Source organism: Triturus cristatus, chromosome 12 (genome assembly GCF_964204655.1).
Source record: "Triturus cristatus chromosome 12, aTriCri1.1, whole genome shotgun sequence".
Classification (NCBI taxonomy): domain Eukaryota; kingdom Metazoa; phylum Chordata; class Amphibia; order Caudata; family Salamandridae; genus Triturus; species Triturus cristatus.
Genome location: NC_140595.1, coordinates 467,413,137 through 467,434,585, shown reverse-complemented (window position 1 = coordinate 467,434,585; position 21,449 = coordinate 467,413,137). Strand labels below are relative to the sequence as shown.

Sequence of the window (21,449 nt, the reverse complement as noted above, 5' to 3'; positions counted from 1 at the left end):
ATGCCACCCTTGTAAATAGGGGGCAGCGTCAAAATCAGTGGGTGTTGCAGAGGAAGAAAGGCAAGCCTGACAGACACTCTTATAAAATCGAAATAAACATGGACTGCTTTGCTGGCATGGATTACCTTAGGGTGTTTACAGTCATTGCTGAGAATTTAAAGTTAAGAGCATGAATAATTAAAGCCCTGGCTGGGGGATAGGAATAAAGGAGACTCATGAGAGGGCGCAAGCCAATGGTGGTATGGGAGTGGGACAGTGCTAATGATAAAGGGGAATGGAGTGGGATGGAACACGAACAGTATGACAGTATCAGTAGAGTTGAGGGAGAGTCAGTGTTGAGGGTGTCACCAAAAGTTCTGGGAAATTGGTATCATTTTCTTTTTGCTCCAACAGCCTTGCGTTCATCCGTACCCCAAGCAAACCCCTCTGCTGCTTGTCAAGACTAGGAGCTTTAGCCAAGCACTTGCTGCAACACAATGGAAACATCAATGTCCTCTATACTTTTTAGTGCCAGAGTAAGTGGTCACAGGGAAGTACTTTGGAACGGAGGGCAGGTAATCGGTCAGAGTACGTGACTGTGTCTCTTTCCTGGCCTCTCCTTACATTTTAACTGGAAAAGTGAAGCACTCTCGTCTTACTGTAGCAACCCTCAGTTTTCACAAAAACGGTTACAGATTTGTCTGCTGCAGCTTATTTGTGCTATTGTCCCATACTGTAATTGTGAAGGAGTATTTTATGGTGAATATCTTCAGACAAGTACATATAATGTTAAGCCATGCCAAACAAGCTGTGTTGCAATGACTTTTATATAAGGGGATGTTTCTTAATATGTAGATCGTTGTGTGGTGTTAATTCTGCATAACCTTTCCAGTATTCTTTTTGGGAGCCACATTGTTGAAATAGCATTGGAATTCTTATTTATAGACATAAAGTGGTTTATAATCTGCTTTTTTAGAGGTAATTCATGAATGCAAGGTTCGGGTTTGGTTCTGTAGTGACAGAACTGCAAGATGAAAAGTCAAAGTGGTGACTGGTCTTGAAAAGGAGTATTTATTAACACAGGTGCCCAGTTAACTTCCTCCCACTATCTGTATACTGAATAGAATTTAGATTCATCCTTAAAATGTTTTCTGAAGACTACTTTTGCAAAATTTGAGAGTTTCAACTTTGGGCTGGTTTTTGGGCTGACAATGGTCCGCGTTGGGCTGAATTTGGGCTTATCCTTGAACGTCTTTGGGCTTGGGACGGGTCTCAAAATCTGGCAACACTGATTCTCATCTCGTAGCTGTGTCATGGTGGGAATACATGCCTGATCACCGTGTTAAGGAAGTTCTATGCCACACCTCTGCCTATAAGGGTGATAAAAATGTCTATCATATGCTGACACACTGCTCTTTTTTTAGTTGCTCCATAATTATTACTTGTGCCGTCCCCTTGTGGTTCAGTTTCTATCCACCCGCTTAATTAACGAGAGCGCTCCAGACATTTTAGCACTTGCTGACTCCCCACTCATGTACCCTTCCAGACAAACCTTACACAAGGACTATGCTACTCTGGCTTGGTTCTCACCAAATTGAGGTGTCCCATTAACTGGCCTACAGCCGTAAATTGAAATGGGTTCTCCATCCAAACTATCCCTCGACCCATCTACCACTTGATTTTTGACACAGGTCACTAACCCCTAAAGGATATGACACTTACCTAATTAGAACACTTGTGTCTTTTTGCTTCATAGACAACAAGACAAGATTTAATCTAGCGCAAGATAACACAGTACAGAGGCCTGCCATCAGCACAGGACTGACTAATTGTTCCTTCTGTAAGTTTGAGTGCTTCCACCACTCTCACAATTGGGTGCTTAACGAATTTACCGTTAAGATGACTATACTCTGCCCTTCCCCAAGTGAAGTGAAATACATTAACTACGCTTCCATTCCCCCTTACACGTTACGGTTTAGGCGATTAAATTGTCGCTCTAACATATGTTGTATAGTTAAATACTCATCAATAGGTGGTTTCACACCCACCTGAAGACCTTACCATTCTGCACATTGCATTTTAAAAAACGGCAACTAATTGGTTCCCCTTTTTCCCTCCCCCTTCCCACCCCCACCTTTTTAACTACATCTTGAAACTATTAACAGGCATCGAATTACTCCAGCCTGACAACCTCCTCTTCCTTTTTTTTTCCCCCAGTGATATTAGGTGCTCAGACACCTGTCCTGAAGATGATCTCAAATGTCTGAGATCGAAACGCCGTCGACCTCATAACTAAATTAAACTCCTGGTTTTATTAGGTCTCGCCTGACCCAGCGCATGCGCTGGTCTGGCGAGACTTATTGAGAGGGCTCCAAAAAGTGCTACCAGGCCAGCCTAGAGCAACAGTGCTTGTGCGCGGGTGCGTGCGAAGCGCTTTACCGCGATTACTTTCACTTTAGCGGCAGCTTGGCATAGCCAATAGGTCTCGCTTTTGGGACCTTATAAGTATTTAGTTATGCACTTATAAGGTCCCAAAGGCGAGACCTATTGGCTATGCCAATGCTTGTTATATAAATTCATCAATAGGAGTTCGATGTTCTATTTTTTGAGTTACATGTTTTTACTACCTTCCACTCACTAAAGCAACTTTCTTTTTCACTTATTTGTGAGCACTGGATCATGAAAATTACAACAACAAAAAAACAAGAATATATTGATTTAAGAAAATGTTTTGATATGCTGCAATGAATAAATGAATTGCACTTACATAAATAAACATTGGAGGTTCTACTTTATACTTGTCCTGTTTCCATTAGAGACTGCATACTCTAGAGTCCCGAATGAAAACGATCGGAACCTATTACATTATTTTTCCTTTCTCTGAAAAGGAACTTGTACGAGGCCATTGGCCCAATTTAACCATTGTTCACCAAATATATTCCTGGAATCGTAGCCATATTTATTTTAAAGTACAGTACTGGATTGCTTGCACAGACATGGGCACAGATAGCAAATGTACCCCAGTGTTTCAGAATTTAGATATGAAAACAATGACCACAATATGCATGTTCACATGCATGCCTCACGCTTGCTGCTGGAATAAAAAAACACAAATACAAAATGTATGCTTTTAATCAAAGAAAGCAGTTACACAGAATGCATAGTTTATATGTGAATCACCTTAGAGGTATAATCATCTTATAAAAACAGATATTCAGTAATATTCACATTGTAAAAATCAGCATTTGCATTTCACCAATTCATGCGCTCTTGCATTTCTGAGGTTGCTGAAAGGCTGTGCATAGGAGAAGTTTTCATCACAATACTGTAGCTCTGCAAGAAACGCCGGATACAGGCGGCTTCTCAGTACCAATGTCTGAATCAATCTAGCAAGTTTAGAACTTTACACTGGCAATGGGATCTGCTGATTTGGTGCTGCCTTGAGCCATACATTCCTCTATCTCCTCCACCGTGCGTGGCACGCACGTCAGTAACTCCATTCCATTGGCTGTCACAGCGATGTCATCCTCGATGCGAACCTGGGAGGCGGGAAAGAAACAGTTACTTGGTGCGAGGAACAACCTGTACCGCCCAATGAGCCGTCACTGCGTTACGGCCATGCGTAATGGATCTGGACATACAGCAATTCTGGTCTTGCGTGTTTCTCCTAATAATAGCGAATATTAATGAAACGTATTTCAGTCAACATGTCAAAAGTACTAAGTTCTATAGGGTGTGGATGGTATTGTACAGAAACACAGGGCTTTCAAGGACACTGCTGCTTTTCAAGAACCACTGACTAACAGACCATGGTCGTCAGTGAAGAGTGATATTTAGACGGTTTTTCAGATTTAAAATCCTATCTCATTTTACAATCCCAACAAAAATTTGGATTACAATCCAGGACCACTGTGCTGGTGAAACCTGGACTCCGAACAAAATGGTGCCTGTTAACAACAGAGCTAGACAGAAGGCAACTTCCTCTCCCACATTGCTCACCAATGCTGCCAGGTTAAGTGAGGGTAAAGTCGGGAATGTCAGCCCATCATGTGTGCCAGAAGCATACTTTACACCAGAACAGCATTCTAGAGCACAAATGAAGAAACAATGCAGGTTTGTGAGAATTAGGTTTTATCAGTCTTTGTATAGCAGTATTGGTGAGCAATCTGGCCACCTGCAAGGGCTGTGTGCCTTTCCTTGTTCTGTTGCCATTCTTAACTGATCCCACTGTCTTAATTTAAGACATACTTCCTTGCTCACCATGCCACCCCAGTTTGTTCCCAGCCATATACAAATCAGTTGGAACTTTTCGGATGGTGGATTATATAGGGTAATGGCACTCCTGGGAAATATGCAGTGGGTGTTTGCTAGTGAAAAATCAGGATTGCGGTGCGTAAGTGTAGGGAGAGCCACCCTCCTCCCCAAGGTCTGGATAACCACTGATAAACTAAAGCAGCAATCCCTTGCACACGCCAACAGTGTATGATATATATGTCATTAACAGTAACAAAAAACACGCTTCTTACTCCGCTGAAACAGTCACTTCAGTTTAATCCTGAAATCCTTAGTCAACACGTGTTTTGTCGCGCTTAATGGTTGTGCGCAGCGACTTCTTCAGGGCTATACTCTCTTTGTATGGACCATTAATTCCTGTTGCATTTCCGACCCGGAATGGGTTCTAGAGCTCCAGTGATAATTACACAGTAACAGGCATAAGGGTATACGGTGTCCAAATATTTAGTGTATTCCACAAGTCTTTTCTTAAGTAGGGATATGGTGTGTGTAAGTCATCAATCCATCTAGAAGAAGGGCGACGTGGTGTGGTAAAACCACTCTTGGGGGCTAAGTATGTCCCTCGTACCAGCAACCAAGTCTTTGATGGCGTGTAAATAAGGCCTCTGTTCTGTAGCAGGGCTGCCTCCGGAGTGTCCGCAGACCTGATCCCACTGTCTTAATTTAAGGCATACCTCCTTGCTCACCATACCACCCCAGTTTGGACCCAGCCATATGCAAACCAGGCTTGACCCTCCTCCTCATGGGAACTGTCCACCCGAACTGCCAAGCCAGGTCCTCCCTGGACCTGAAACAAGCATCTTGGGCCGGTTTCAGGCTACACAGTGCATTTTTGTCAGGTGGGATGGAGAGGGCGGGACGAGCAAGCAAGGATGGGGGTATGGGCAAGCAAAGACTATGGGGAGGGGTTGGGGGAATGGGAAGCAAACAGAGTAATGGTGGTTGGGAGGGGAAAGTAGCAAGAAATTACCTCAATCACAGTGCAAGCAGCTGACGGACACCAATTAAGTTTCAATCAATCTGTGCTTGGTCCACGCTCCACAGCAAGGAACAGAAGCAAAGCTTGTCCTTTGCTGGCCAACTAGGAGGTAGCAATGCAGAGGGACACAGAAGCCAACAAAAGGTATGTAAAGGGTGGACTGCAAGCCCTTTTTGTAAACAATAGTGTCTCGCAAACAAGAGTGCATGCGCTAGTGCATGGCTCATGCAGTCCCGGCTCTAAAAAGAGGCCAAACCCCAATTAAAAGGTATCTCAGGAATCAAAATGACAAACCACAGTTCAAATACTGGGCTGCTAATTAACTCACATACTTACGCTGCGGGTGCTGCAAGGCTATCAGACTTGCAGAATTAAAGATTCAGGGGCCATTAGGGGGCCCAGCCCAGGCAAAGACTGGCCCTGGTGCAGCCTGCGCGTGTCCCTTGCAGTGGGATATGGGGCGGCCCTTTACAGTGTATATTGTCTTTCCACCCCCCTCTTGCAGGCCAGCTGAATCAGGTCAATACAGTTGAGACAACTATCAAATTCAACACCATGTTGCCTACCAGCAACAAGGGAATGACCAGTGAGTCCGCCACTACCAAGACAACACCACAGAAAACACCATTGTGGAGGTGACCATCGATACCAACACAACTAAGATCACCATTACTGAGGAGATTACCACTGAGAGCTCCACCACCAGGACTACCACCACAGAAACCACCATGGAGTAATTAACCTACCAGACCACAACCACCCCGACCACCATTTTCATCTACTGTTGCAACCATCCATTTGGGAACTGTGATTCGTTCCTGAACTCCTGGGAAGGCTTGTGAGTAAATGAAAGATGTTTTATGTTACAATCCTGGTCTTACCCTGATCGGGTTCATTTCTGTAGAGCAGGAGAATACGGCAGTCCCATTCAAATGTAGATTCAAAATGTTGTACCAATTGAGAGTTACTTGTGAGGGATTCAGGGCTATTTCTGCTACTTCAAAAGGCCAATCGACGTGGCAGCTCGGTCTACACAGTCACATGCTGTGGTCAGCAAAAATATTTGCTTTGCATCCATATAATTCCATTTGTTAAGGATGGAGACTTGCATGACACTGGAGACAATCGACCCCTGTGCTGCTATATACACAGAAGGACATTAGGAGAAATAAAAAAAAGTATATAAATTGAAAGACACTAATGCTAAGGGGACATTGGAACAAAGTGCTTGGTTTTGAACCTGGGCATGCTTGGAGACGTCAAGGAGGTTTCAACATTCCCTAGACAAACCATAGGCTCAAGCAATGCCAGAGCAACAGGGCTGACCATACGCTGTCAAAAGAGATGTCTTTATCAGTGAAGATAGAACTGAAGACTGCATTTGTGAAGGAAGAGGTACTGAACACCCCACCAGCACAGTATTGATAACCAGCCACACACAGGTAGACCAAGAGGTGAATTTGAAAGGTTAATGAAGCACATTGGGAACCCTGGAAAAGAGGGGACACTGGAAAGATAACAGCACCTTGCGCGTATGATTCCTGATGTCTAGAGGGCCAGAAGAAATTCAGCAAAGCACATCATTACAGAGGAAGCATGGTTCTCATCCACCACATCTCAATTTAGTGAGATGAATTGTCGATAGTGACAAATGCAGTGATCTGAAGAGCACACTCTTGACACACAGGCAAGTCCGAGTCAGCATTCCATCTTTCTGAGGTCTTTATTCTGAGAAGCTGCGAAGGTAACCTGGGACATAAGCATAACATCATGTTGTGAAATTAGCAAAATGTATTAAAGACCTTATTCATCAAGTCATCTGATTGTTTTTCCTTGGCATGTTGTAGGGAATCAGAAGATACCTCTGCTACAGTAGAGCCTTCTACAGATGCTGGAGCAATGGCCAAAGTATTAGGCATACTGCTCAACATGAATGTGGACCTTTTGGAAACCCCATGTTCCCTGTTGGATGCGGTTTGAACCATGATTTGACATCCCTAAAACGTCTGAGCAAGGTACGGAGTTTAATCAGTACTTGCTTCCTGAATGGAATTGAGGACTTCTGTGTGAGCATCACTGTGGGAGGCAGAACCCTGAATGTATACAGAGTAGAGCATCATAATGGCCGGTGCCCGTAGGCTGGACTGAGCAATCCTGACATGAGCCTCAGTGTTACGTCACCTGGCACTTTTAGGCTGAGCTACATGTTACTTTGTAAATGCATCTCAGGGTAAGTGACAGTTGACCCTAAAAAAACACTCTTACTATTAGAACCCTCCAGGTCAGAATGGCCTGCTGGGAAAAGACCAGGAGCAAGGACCCGAGTGCCTCCAAATGACATGATTCAGAAACCCCGAAGGAAGCTAATCCTGAAAACATCCTTCCACAAATATAATTGCTTCTTCAATGTTCTTGATAAAATACAACACTGCTGTGGCTCACTTTCTCAAAAATGGCTTCTGCAGCACATATATTTACTAAAGTCGTTGACATTTGGAATAAGTGGGAGCCCACGGAAATAAGAAAACAAGCTACTAATCAGGAGAAACATTTCTACAAGCAAAAAAGATACGGAGGTATTGTTTGAAAAGTGCATAAGTGGGGCAGGGACAAGCTCTGTGCCGTGCTGGCAGAACCCTTTAAATGGCTTTCACATACAATTATCCTACCTTATGTTGTGCAGAAATGCTACAGTTCACTTCTGTACCAGGGGCATCACAGACATCTTAGGAACTTAGGGGTACCTTAGCATACCAACATACCCATCATGATTTGTACCAATAAATCAACTACTTACTCCTCCAAATCCTCGAAAGCGCTGAAGTGCTTCGCTGTTGATGAAACATGATTGTGCGGGGTCTGCCAGTGCTTGGTCGAGCAAGTGATCAATAAAGTAAATTCCTGGTTCAATTGTTAGCACCATGCCTTCCTGAAGAATACGTCCAGTACGCAAGCTTTTGAGACCAGGCTCCGTACTTCGTTCAACTCCCTAAAAATAAATCATTGTTTTAAGATTGTGGAAATAACAATCATTGTGTTACATTGAGTACAACATCAGAAAAACTATAAATTAGAATGAGCAGGCGAAAAGAACCATGCCCAGCAGATCACACATCCCACTAAAGTCATGTATCATGTTTTTTGTCACACAATCGAGTCAGCAGAATCAATGGAAATTCACATTTTCTACTGAGGGGCATTGACTTGAAAAGATATTGAACAAATGCAGTTTAGGGACCATGACTGTTTGATCCTCCCGAACACCCTTGGCAAAGAGCTGATGAGATGTTTAGATGATCTTTAAAAGTGCTAATTTTTACTCTAGCAGAAACAAAAATACCAGACTGATGGCTAGTGTGTTAAGTAAGTGCAAAAAGCATAAATGTGACTATTTACAGTATGCAAGCTAAAGTGATTGCTAACAGAGTTTGCTAAAAATAATCACTACTGCTCATTTCCCATCATACTGTACTTCAATAAAAGAGGTCTGGTGAAGTTGTTGATCAGCTCTTTAAAACGTCAATCCACTATGGCTTAATTTATCAAACCCCATCTTACACAATCCTTTTGCATGTCATTCCTTAAGTAAGCACATGGCACAGCTAGTGCAAATGGAATAAATAAGCAGAGAGTAAAATATCTCATCTACGATTTCCTCTGACATACCACTTCGGTACTGTCTTTAAAAACTGATTCACTGTTGGAAGAATGGTGTGAACATTTTCCTTGTGTCAGATGGCCTTTTAGGCAGTTCTTTTTTAGTTAACTTTAATTAAGAAGTAGAAAAAATAACAACGCTGGTTAGGATCAAGACATGGGATCTATCTCCCTGGTAGGTCGCTGCTCAAAGAAGCAAAAGAAAATATTTCTAAGGATTTTCGTATTTCAAAGATGACCTAGAATATAATGTTAAAGCAAAACATAAGGCAAAATAATCCACCCAAATCTCAGGGATTATAAACTCATGAATACATGGTGAGACTGGTAGACTGTGAATCTCCGCACAAGCATTGCTTTTCCAGTCTAAGCAAAGGCATAACAGATCAGGTGTACACAGCAATACAGAAAGATGATCCATTTCTGGCTATTTAGGCTACCAGGGGACCCATGAAATGGCTTACACTACACCATGCATCCCACTACATCAGATGATTTCCACACCTCCTCCTCCCACCTTACAGAAGCCCCCGTACCTCTTCCAGGACAACTACTGCAGAGAAGAGGCTGTGGGTGATCAAAAGGTCCTAAGCTTGGACACTATTATTCACATGGAACTAGAGATATTCGGAGATGAATATAATGAACTGCAGTTTATACAAGTACTTTGGGAAATTGTGCAGATTTTTTTAATCTGGACATTAGCACCTTCAGAAGTATGAGTTTGCAGTAATTAAGAGTGATACAAATGTAACGTCAAAATTACACATATTTTTAAAGTATTACAGCAAAATGTTCAGCATCCAACTTGCGTACATATTGAATGCTTTGTTCCTCTAAGAATGCAAGAAAAATAAAATACATTACTGCTGACTCACTGTATGCTTTGCTTAGTTGCCAGCAAATGTTTACTTCGTGAGGTTCAAAAGTGTCATGAGTTGGAATGCTCAATACTGAGTCACAGAAATAATTTATTGGAATTCTGTTTTTCCTCTCCCGTGCTTTAGCTTGGTGAAAGCAAAACATGTGCACATCTTTTAATGATAACAGCTACACAATAACACAAAGAAAATAAACACATGGGTCAAAAAGAAAAATCAGATTGTATTTTACTTCCAATGGTGTATGCCTTGGGGCAGGGGGGAGGCACACAGAGAAGAATACAAGCCTGTTGGGCCTTATGAGGTCATTTATTTCCCAGAAAGAGTCGGTGATGATGATGGCTCCATTAAAAAAACCTAGCAACCAGTGGCGACCTATAAATGAGGGTATCGTGTCTGTGTCCCTGCCCCTGCCCCTTTTCCAGTACATAAGAGTGTCACGCTGTGCAAAGGTCAGTCTGACAGAAACTCATTGTGTCAGGCAGCTAGACGCTTTACATGAACTAACAACCAGGTGCCAGGCAGTACTCTTTCCCTACTAGTCACATAGTGGACTGGATGAACACATTTCACTGATCCCACCCCACGCTGACAGGTTAGAAAAGGGCCCTCTATCACTGGCTGACGCTTGAGGTTAGCCAATGAGAGGAGGGGCTGGGATCTTCATATTCCTGCTACCTGAGGCTGCCCTAAACCTCCAGCTCCCCACAGGCCTATGAGTATCTATCTCCCGCCACCTGCGAATGGGTGGGTGTAAGTGTTTGCATGTATGTGTTTGTAAATAGGTGGGTGTATGTGTGTGTTTGCACTTGTGAACAGATAAGTGTGAGTGCGTGCACCTGTGTGTGGTTGTGGATGGGTGAAAGTGATTATGTGCGAACGCGTGCCCGCTTTACAGGTTCTATAAATAAAAAACTGCTAGAAACCTCATCCTAGCGCTTTTGAGCTATGGAGGAATTTAAAGATATTCTTGATGAGTGTGATGAATACAGGACCCAGCTAGGCCCGCAGAGTACAAGGGTTCGCTCTTCTGTAATACAAACTGGAAGGAAGTTGGCACGGAAACTGCAAAGTACAAAGACAGAGTTTTTTAACCCTTAAGGGTGGTCCTACAACCTATACAACACTCTTCAGTATTGCATAGAGTAGCACAAAGAACTTGCGTACATGGTCCCCTTTTATACACAAAAGAGGGGCTCATAAGTGGGTGGATACAACATGAAGCGAAATTCATTACCTTTTATGGGCATTTTCGATACAGAATCAATATGTGGGCGGAGTAACTAATTTCCTGAGCCCGCGAAAACATGGTCAAGCAAGGACTAACTGATAACAGATGTGGTCAAGTCTGGGCATGCGCCAGACGGACAAAGGAGCTATTTATAGACTGTTACTAGGCAGATTACAAGGACAACTAGCAAAGAGGTAGGACTCTTCTCGTGCTGAGCACGTGGAGACACGACAATACAAAATGGAGTCCTGACATTAGTCAACATAAGACAAGAAACATGTTTCAACTAGAGAGAATTCATGTCTTTAGTGAATGCTTAATCATGTCGCTGTTTTAGTTTTCAACAAGTGTGTAAGGGATAAGTCATCTGGAGGGACATGTTGTAGTGTAAGAGGCAGCAAAAGCAAATTAGAAAGAACAAACTAAGTGTAATGTGCTTTTTGTTTGAGAGGCATTTGCCTCTTTCATGCACCTGTAGTTGAAGGTGCAAGTCTTGGAAACCACTGCCAGGAGTTCCTCACTCAGAAGACTGGGTGCACCCCTGTGGGACATAGTTCAGAGATTTCTATAAAAAAGAGGTGCTTGAAGGAGTGTTATTGCCCCAAAATTCTGAAAGCCACTAGGCTTCCTACAATAAGTCCCTCAGGTGGAAGTTCTAGGTGGGGCACAAAACTCATGGACTTGTGTGAACCCAAGTACAGAGACAAGGTAAAAAGAGCCACTGCTAAAAAAAAAATTCCAGTCTTCACTTGACTAATGCCTTTTTTTTTTTTTTTTTTTGAAACCGTTTATTGCAATCTCAAATAGTTACAGGTATGGGCCTACAACCGTCTGGCCGGCCGCTAGAGTGGCAGAAGCATATGACATATATACAGAAAAATCTCTTGGCGGTGCAAAAAGGTAAATCAGGAGATATCAGTAGTGCAGGCCACATAACTCCAGACCCACAATACGGTTTCCTTTTGTCGAAACACAACAACACAAAAAACCACACCCGCAAGGCAACCCGCAATCCCAAGTGACAGCACGCGCTCCTTAAGTGGGGGACCCCAATCAATCGCCAAACTCTGAAGAGGGGAATGAGAACAGATCAGGGACTGGGGAACCACGTGCCCATGGCTGGGGGAGGGGGTCGGCTAGGGGGACGGAGCTGGTGAGGCAGCCGGCAGCAGTGGCGGCTCGCAAATACCCCTGCGATAGGCGTTCCAGGGGCCCCAGATTTTCACCCACGCCCCAGCCTTACCCCTCGCAACATACACCACCTTTTCACGAAACATACACCAATCCATGTGTTCTTTCCAGGCCGACACCGCCGGGGGCCTCTGGGATCCCCACAATTGAGCAATGTCACGCTTAGCTATCATGTATCCCAGAGTCACCCACCGCGTCTGCGGAACCGAGTAGTCAGTTGGCTCCCACACATTCAGCAAGCATCTCCTCGCTTCAGGCAACAGCGCGACATGCGTAACCACTCGCAGGACCTCGTGCACACCATGCCAGAATCGCTCCACCTTTGGGCATTCCCACAGAATATGCAAGAAAGTTGCCAAAGCACCACAGCCACGCTTACACAGTCCATCCTCAGCAAAGCCCATACGTAGAAGCCTTGGCCCCGTCACGTAAACCCGGTGGAGGATCTTAAGCTGGACGAAGCGAAGGCGAGCCGGGATGGCCACCTCCTTCGGAGAGGCCACCGCGGAAATCCAGTCCTCGTCGTCCAACTCCAGCCCATCGGCAACCCAGGCCTCGCGGAGGCCAGTCAGCAGGCCCGATCGGTCGTTGATCAGTTTTTTATATATAAGGGAGATCGTGCTGTCTGGGACATGGCCATCCAGCACTCTGTCCTCCAGGGGGGAAGACTCCGGAATGGACGCGACATCCGGGAAGACGGAGCCCAGCGCGTGGCGGACTTGTAAGTACCGAAAGTACTCACTGCCTTGCAACTGAAACTCCGTCTGCAGCGTCTCGAAAGTTTTGAATCCCCCCCTCGTCCAGAGATCTCCCACTGTGCTGATGCCGATCGTGTCCCACTTCTCGAAGCCCTTCGAGGTCCACAGGGAGCCCAACCTCGCAGACGCATATAGCGGTGATGCCCGGGTCAAACGGTCCTTCCACCCCATAGCTGCGTTAGCCGCGTGCCATACACGCACCATGACACGCGTCGGTCCCGTCAGGCGAGGGTCCGGCGCGCCAGAGTAGAGCGCTCGATTGTAGTCGCCACCGGGCAGGAGCATCTTGTCCATTTCAAATGCCGGGTTCAGGGCGGGCCCGTAAAGGCCATGATTAATCGCAGCTAGCTGGGAGGCCCAGTAATACCGTTTAATATCCGGGAGGGCAACCCCCCCATCGTACCACGGGAGCGTCAATTTAGCCAAGGCAATACGTGGCCTTCCGTCCCAGAACAGGCGACGCTGCAAACTCTCCACCTCACGGAAGTAGCGCGCCGGGACCAAGTCCATAGTGTTCTGGAGAGCGTACAGAAAGCGCGGCAACGACATCATCTTAAACAAGGCCGCTCGGCCGAGCGGCGAAAGCGGCAGACGCCGCCAACGCACCACGTCCTCCTTCAAGCGCTGGAGGGGGGGCAGCAAATTCCGCTCGTAGCGGGCCTCCGGGTCCAGAGTAATATATATACCCAGGTACCGAAACCCCTGGGAGGCAATCTGGATCGGACAGTCCCGTGGTAGGACCGGAGCCTCCCCGGCAAGCACATATACACAGGATTTCGCCCAGTTGATGACGAGGCCTGAGTTGTGACCGAATGAGCGCAAAACATCAACTAGGACGATCAGTGATTTACGCGGGGAGGCGAGATATAGAAGGATATCATCAGCGTAGAGGGACACACGGTCCTCATACTCGGGGGTCCAGCGGAGACCACGGATGGAAGGATGCCACCGCAGCCACTCCGCCAGGGGCTCCAGGGCCAGTGCAAACAGGAGAGGCGACAGGGGGCAACCCTGTCGCGTGCCCCGTCCCAGTGCGAATGGGGCCGAAACTCGTCCATTCACCACCACCTGCGCCAATGGGCCGGAATATAACAACTTGACCCAGCTGATGAAGCCCGGTCCGAAGCCAAACTTCGCCAGCATCGCCCAAATGTATGGCCACTCGAGCGTATCAAACGCCATGGTGGCGTCCAAGGACGCCAAGATGGCCGGTTCCCGCACGAACGGGACACGCGCGAGCACCCCGTGCAAGCGTCGCAGATTAAGGGCCGTGTTACGATGGGGTATGAAGCCGGACTGGTCTTGGTGGACCAAATCGCCCACCACGCCGACCAGCCGGTTGGCCAGCACCTTGGCGAGGATTTTGGGCTCCGCGTTCAAGAGCGAGATAGGCCTATAGGATGTGACCCGCTCACGGGGTCTCCCCTCCTTGTGGATCACCACGATCGTGGCCAGACGCTGGTCCGGCGGAAGGGAACCCCGCGAGCGGGCCGCCAGGAACATCGCGCGCAGGTGGGGCGCCAGTACATCCGGTCGCAGCTTATACAGCTCGATAGGGATGCCATTGGGGCCCATGGCCTTGCCAGATGCGACCGAGCGGATAGCAAGGGCAATTTCGTCCGAGGTGGGAGGAGCGTCCAGCGACTCCCTGTCCTCCACCGAAAGGGAGGGCAGCGCGATGTCCCGAAGCAGGGCATGGGAATCCTCCTCCGAGCAGGGAGAAACCGGGGAATACACCTCGCGGAAATAGTCCGCGAAGCAGGAGACAATGGCGTCCGGCTCGGCGACACACACACCATCCATCCTCTCGATCAACGGAACCACACGACTCGCTCTCTCCTTTTTGTCCAACCACGCAATCAATTTACCAGCCTTATCACCCACATCATACAGTCGCCCCTGTTGCTCTCTACTGAGGCCCCTGGCCGCCTCCGTGACGAGGGCCCTATAGGCCGCCTGCTTGAGGTGTAGAACATGCAATGTGGCATCCGTCACCCCGCTCCCCAGGTCACCCTCTAGTTCAGTAATTTCGGCCTCCACCCGGGTTACCTCCTCCCGCTCGCGCCTCCGGGCATGGGAGATAAAGGAGAGGGCCTCCCCTCTGAGAACTACCTTAAAAGCCTCCCACAGGGAGATAGCCGAAGGGACAGACCCCACATTCTCCTCAAAGTACCGCTGCAAGGATTTGATCAATTCGGCTCGAATAGTGGGGTCGCGCAGGTACCAGGCATTGATTGGGGCTACCCTGCCCTCCCCCCTCGGGAAGACATCAAAGTGCAACAGTAGTGGGGAGTGATCTGAAATACCCCGCGCCAAATGGCGCACCTCTCCCACTCTCCCAGCATAAGCCGCAGGGACAAGGACATAATCAAGCCGCGAGAGGCTACCATGGGCACCCGAGTGGAAGGTGTATTGCAGCTGCGCGGGATGCTTTAGTCGCCAGCAATCCACCAATCCTAGTGTATCTAAAAGGCCGGACAGCCACGCCTGTGCCCGGGGGAGGTCCCTGGGGGGATGACGATCCATAGACCCAGAAGCCACCGCATTGAAGTCCCCCCCAACTACCAGAAGCCCACCCGGGAGGTCAAGGAGGAGGCGCCCCAGGTCCGCAAACGTGGTAGATTGCAACCCCGGCGGAACGTACACTGACACAAAAACGACCACTCTGCCCTCCATTCTACCCACCAAAACAGTGTAACGTCCCCTCTCATCATGGCGCACCTCATCAATCTCCAATGGGAGCGAGTTCTTGATCATGATGCCCACCCCCCGCGAGCCCGAAGTGAAGCCCGAATGGGCCACCAAGCGATAGCCTCGCCGATTCATGGCATGAAAGGAATTACCTACAAGGTGTGTCTCCTGCAGGAAGACCACATCTGGTGAAATCCGTTTCAGATACTGCAGGACCACACCACGCTTAATCCTATCCCCCAGTCCGTTAACGTTCCATGATAACACAGTCAAATCCCTACCCCCCCATCATACATGGAAGCCATCAGTCGTCCCCCAAAGAGCATCTCGAAAACAACAACACAGTAAAGGGTTCGCCTTGCGGTGCAAACAAACAACACTCCCCCCCCGCCCACCCATCCCAACAGAACTCCCCCCTCCCTGCACCCCTGCATGAGCCCAGACAGCCCCCCCAAAGTGCAGTGTGCCTGTCGCCCCATAGACGAAAAACTAACTAGTCCCCCAGAGGAGGAGGGAAAGCCCCCAATGGACCCCGTACGACCTCCATAGGAGGGGAACATACACGATCAGTGAATGGTAACCGGAATGTTGACTAATGCCTTTTTTGATTTGATTAACTACTTTCTCTTATGAAGGAACAAACGTCTGACAATAAAAATAGAGCTGATCCAGACAGATTTTAAAGCACATTTACAGTTGCTTCTGAGAATGCAAGTAAAATAGGAGGGACGATGTATGGTTTTGCATGGGTTGAGGAGACTCTTTTTGGAGGAAAAATGGGCTGCATTAACTGACACATTTAAGGTTGGCTTGCGACTGATTGCTTTTAGCATCTGTCCGATGTCAGCCATTCTTTTCGAGTCTAACTGGAGTAGTTGTCACATGTTGCTGTGTATTGTGTGAGTGTAGCTCCTTTCTGTTGAATACAGTTACCAAGATCTTTCTAGAAGCTTGTTTCAATAGAATGGAAAAAATTTGAGGTACCCCTTTTTTCCTCCCCTTGCCCTCTGCTAGGGACCCAGGCTGGCTTTCAAGGCCCCTGAGCATTTGATGACCGGTCAAAATTGTGATGTCCTATAACAAAAACTTTCTTTCACAGGATATTTTTCTCTAGGACATTTGTATTGCTTATTTAGAAAGTTTCCAGGTTTATTTTGAACAGTCAGTCGGAGATGCAATACCTTGGTTCTGTGGAATAAAAACTAAAAATGGTCTACTGCTTCTTGGTTACTGCTATTCTACTAGTAGTAAGCCTCTACAACAAGGCTCTTTTCTGGCTTCCACACTTTTTACTGAGTATATGGAACCACAGAGTTATCCCTGACAAATTTGGAAGTAAAGATACATCAATGTCCAAATGTATCTGAAGACATCATCTCTATAAGATCTATTTCTATATGATCCAATCTCATAAAAATACAACAACGGATGTCTGGTCTTTTGAGAGTTTAACATCGGTAAATTTGCAAATTCCTCCTAGTATCTCCAAAGCACCATGGCAAACTCAAGGCATGGTTTCTAGCAGACCTGAAGCTAAATCGTTTCTCTTCAAGCGTATCGCCTGAAGTTGAAGGAAGTGACCCGATTAGAGTCACCCGGGTCACTCACGACCACCTCTCAGCCTTCTATACAAATGTAGAGTTGGTCAGACAGTAGAGAATACAAACCAATATATGTTTATTCAGATGCGGTCGATCGGAGCGCAGTCTGACCAGTCTGTTAGGAGTGCTGCAGAGAGGGACTGGCATCAGCAAGCATAACAATACATTATGTACATTTCAGAACCAATGAAGGCATGTCCACAATGGAATTTTCCAAGCAGATGCAGCTAAACAAAGAAGTACAGAAGCATAGGTTTCAATTCTGAGGCCGCGCACACACTATCTCCTACTCAAGGTCACTCTGTCCGTGCCCGCCACTAGACTTGTGAGAGAAGGCCTCTATCTAGTGAGAAAGGTATGCGTTAATAAGAACAGTGTATTGGTTAGCAAAGCAAGGCCCAACCTTGGAGAAATGAAACTCACCATAACCCATTTCTTCGAAAAGGCAAGTTACAGTTTCGAGCATGATTCAAAGTGGCGGCCAAACATAAAATGGTGCCACAAATGCTAACTTACATAGAATAATGCACAAGCAAAGATAACGGAAACATTTTCATTCCCACAAAGTAAACTTGTTAGGTTAACAGCTTATCCCTCTGGGCTAATATTTAAAAAAATCAACACATTTCTTCATCCATTCTTTCAGGAAAACAAAAAACTACCTTGCACAACACAACAACTACTGAAATCATAAGTGCATACACTCGTGATCTCTTGACTGGACTCAAGCAAAGCTCTCCTTGCAGGGGCACCTCAAGCAATATTGCACTGCTATAAGCTGCATTTCACTCCACAGCAAGACTGGTATCTGAAATAGAACATGTGTTCACCTAAAACTCATTCTAAGAGTCCATCAAAGGTTACAATTAGAATAGAAGCGGTCTGCTGTATGTATATGTTGTCTGATCATCAAAGCCATTCACCTCAAGAACCTCGAGTCCTAATCAAATTTGTTGACTCTTTAATTCAGATCACAAGATTCAAGGAGCAAGGACTCTCTTCTGGATACACTAAAAACTCAAAACAGTAGGAGTGAAAAGAACTCACTAAGGCACAAAATATTCAAATAATTGATTTGCTGACTGTTTTTGGATATATTTCATTAGCGTTTAGAATTCCAAGACTTCAATTAACAACTGTTTCAGCAAAAGTAGAACAATAGGGATTCCATCTCACCTCCATGGATCTGCCAAGAACTCACTCTGGTGGAGGATGTAGTCCATTATTCATTAAATAAAACTGCAGCGCACACACTTTAAAAACATTCAAAAAAGGGATCCTGATCATCAGAAAAAAACAAGTTACTTTTAGTAACACTCTTTCTGGTGGTTCCTCGATCTAAACACATATTCCTCACCTTCAGAATATCCTCAATCGCCAGCCTGGACCGGGAAGATCCAAACAGCTTTATTCCTGTGCACCGGAAGGTAGCTCTGTCCAACTCAATGTTGACTTTGTTACCCCCCGAAGGGAGGATGGAGCCACCTTTAAGCGCCGCATCTGCGTGTCAGTTTCTTTCATGAATCTGTTTCTGCACTCGTATACAGAGCCCAACAATAATCAGACGTACCAGGGTGCAGATGTGTAATTTGGGAGCGTTTAGACACAAAAGAGGGCCATTCCAAAACATGGGGAAGAGAGAGAGCGGTAAGGAATCTGCGGTTAGATAGAGTGTCCACCAGAAAGAGTGTTACTAAAGGCAAGTAACTTCCACATCTTATGGATACTTCTAATCACAGAGTCCTCAACTCTAGAGCAGATACTAAAACAGTACCTCTCCAGGTAGTGGGTCTGTGGAATGGCTATGATTAAAAAGTCCTGTAGGACTGAATGGGAGAAATACCCTTCCTGTCAGACCTGGCTGTTCCAGAAATAGTGGTTTGTGAAAGTGATGCTGATGTCCCGGCCTGACAGATGTCAAGAACAGGCATTGTGCGTGCCAATACAGTGGTAGCAGCCTTGTCCCTGGTCGAAAAACCCTTCAGTTCTTCTGGACCCTGCTTCTTGGCCAATGCGTGGTAAATATTAATGAGGAGCTATACAACTTGTCAAAGTCATTTTCTGTACAGCGTTGCCTTTCTTTACTCCAGAGTACCCAACACAAATCTGATCGCCCAATCAATGGTTTTGGTGTGATTGAAGTAAATGCTCATGGTCCACTTGGGGCACAACTGATGGAGTCTCTCATCCTCTTTTAAGGGGTGGGGCGAAGCAAAGAACTTTGGGAGAATGACGATTGCCCAACTTGAAAAGGAGTAACGAACTTTGATAGAAATCCATGCCCTGATCCTCAAAACCACTTTTTCTGTGAAAAAGTGGTGTAAGATAATTTAAAAAGCTATCTTGGCTAGCTGACGAGCATGACAGTACAAAACTGAGAAGTAAATCATTTAGGCAAAACCAATACATCTCACCTAAAACAGGCAAGTGTATTTTACAATTTTTTTGGCCTGTCGGCTGTTAAGTGCTATTGGGCTACTTGCCTTATTATTTTGGATTTTTTATTTTAGTGAGCAAAAAAGTATGCTTCCTGATGCATGTGCATGCATGCAAACACAGAGTGGTCTTTTTGGAGTGGTTTAATTCCACTGAGATTGTGGCTTTTTTTATTTTATTTACTATTCCAACATGGCTGCGAGTTATTTTAGAATAGTGAAATAAAAATACTAAAAATACAAACATATCCAAAAACTATATACTTATATGATCAAAGGAGGGTCAGCAAAAGGAGCTATGGCTATGCTTTAGTCCAAATGAAAAAGGACTGTCTTATTTAAATTATTATTATTATTATGTGTTCTTATATAGCGCTCAACTTACCCTTGGGCATCTTGGCGCTTGCATTGGGAACCCGTCCTGGTTTTTCCCTGTGAGATAACCCGTACTGGGCATCCCCAAGGTGAAAGCCAGGCATCCCGCCGCGGGGGGGCCGTTGTGGAGATTAAGCAAGCTTGTTGCCCAGAGCTGCATAGTGTGAACTCGTGCTTAGAGTGGGCACCGAAGCGAGAATTATCGAGTCCGTGGACAATTGGGCTCCGGACCCTGCCGCGTCGGGAATTGAACCCTGGTCCCGGGTCTGACCTCTGCTTCAGGGTATGCCACCTCTAACCAGTGAGCTACACTTCTCCACTAAATATTCCCAACTTTCTTCCAACGGATCACGGCAAACAACATTTTGAAATGTCAATCTCTATATTTCAAGGTCAAGGGAAAACATCCTTCGAGAAAGAAACTAATTTCCAGGTCCTTGAAACTGTCACAATGCTTACTTCTCATAATGGAACGGCCCACTGGGATGCGTCACTTCCCCAAGATTGTAAAAAGCAAGCAACTCCTTAAATACTGAAAAAGTGCACCCAAAACACAACAAAATCCGATTACAACTTTCTGGATGCAAGGTACAGTGTTTCAGGCCCAATTTAAAACTTAAACTGAATAATATTCATCCAAGCTTATTTCCAATGACCTAGTGTGCCAGCACCCAGCGTGATCTAAAACCTTTGAAGTTTTATTTGTAAGGTTATCTTGAAACAGCTCGTTAACCAGGCAGTCAATAGATGTCTCTACAATGAAATCGCTCAGAACATACAAGATTGATGTGCCTACATGCAACTCCGTAATAGCATTTGCTCAAGGTCACCCAATACCTGGGCTAACACTCAATGGAAGGCAGGGAATTATTCCAGCACACTACTCAACATGTCCATGCTGATTAACACTTCTGTGCTCTGCACTCCTGTTTCTGATGCAAACAATTAACAGCCTATAACCCTATGAAGTAAATTGTATGGCACACCTTTATGCCAATTCAATTGTCAAAGTATTTACTAGCTAGAAACTAAATGCAGAATATTTTTGCAGCTATTAAAAGACATTGAACATCAATTTAGAAAAATTATAATGTTCTACAGTTAGGAGCTCTTGATGTGCTTTGAGGATCCGTGGCGGTTGCATTCCACGCCCTTTTTGCACATAGTACAATCATGATTTATTCATGAAACTGCTAACGTTGAGGTAATGTAAGATAATGTAGCTATTTTACACCTACATCATCCCATCTTTGGAATAAAATGATCTGTTTAATAGAGTTAAATTTTGAGTGTGCAGTCGCGGTTTCTTTCCCCCTGTGCTCGCGGGAAGCTGAAACAGAAGAGTCTTTAAAAAAGTCTGACTTATTTCGGCATACTT

At 45.7% G+C, this 21,449-nt stretch overlaps 1 protein-coding gene across 1 annotated transcript in view; it reads right to left on the bottom strand.

Moving 5' to 3' along the window:
• Positions 1-3,095: 3,095 nt before the first annotated feature.
• Positions 3,096-21,449, bottom strand: part of PEPD (peptidase D) — a 294,060-nt gene continuing 275,706 nt past the window's right edge. The window contains exons 14-15 of the mRNA XM_085638402.1: positions 8,049-8,240; positions 3,096-3,518 (exon numbers count right to left, since the gene is read on the bottom strand). Of these exons, the coding sequence (XP_085494528.1) occupies positions 3,375-3,518; positions 8,049-8,240 (336 nt within the window). The 3' untranslated portion in view covers positions 3,096-3,374. The remainder of the gene's footprint in view (positions 3,519-8,048; positions 8,241-21,449) is intronic.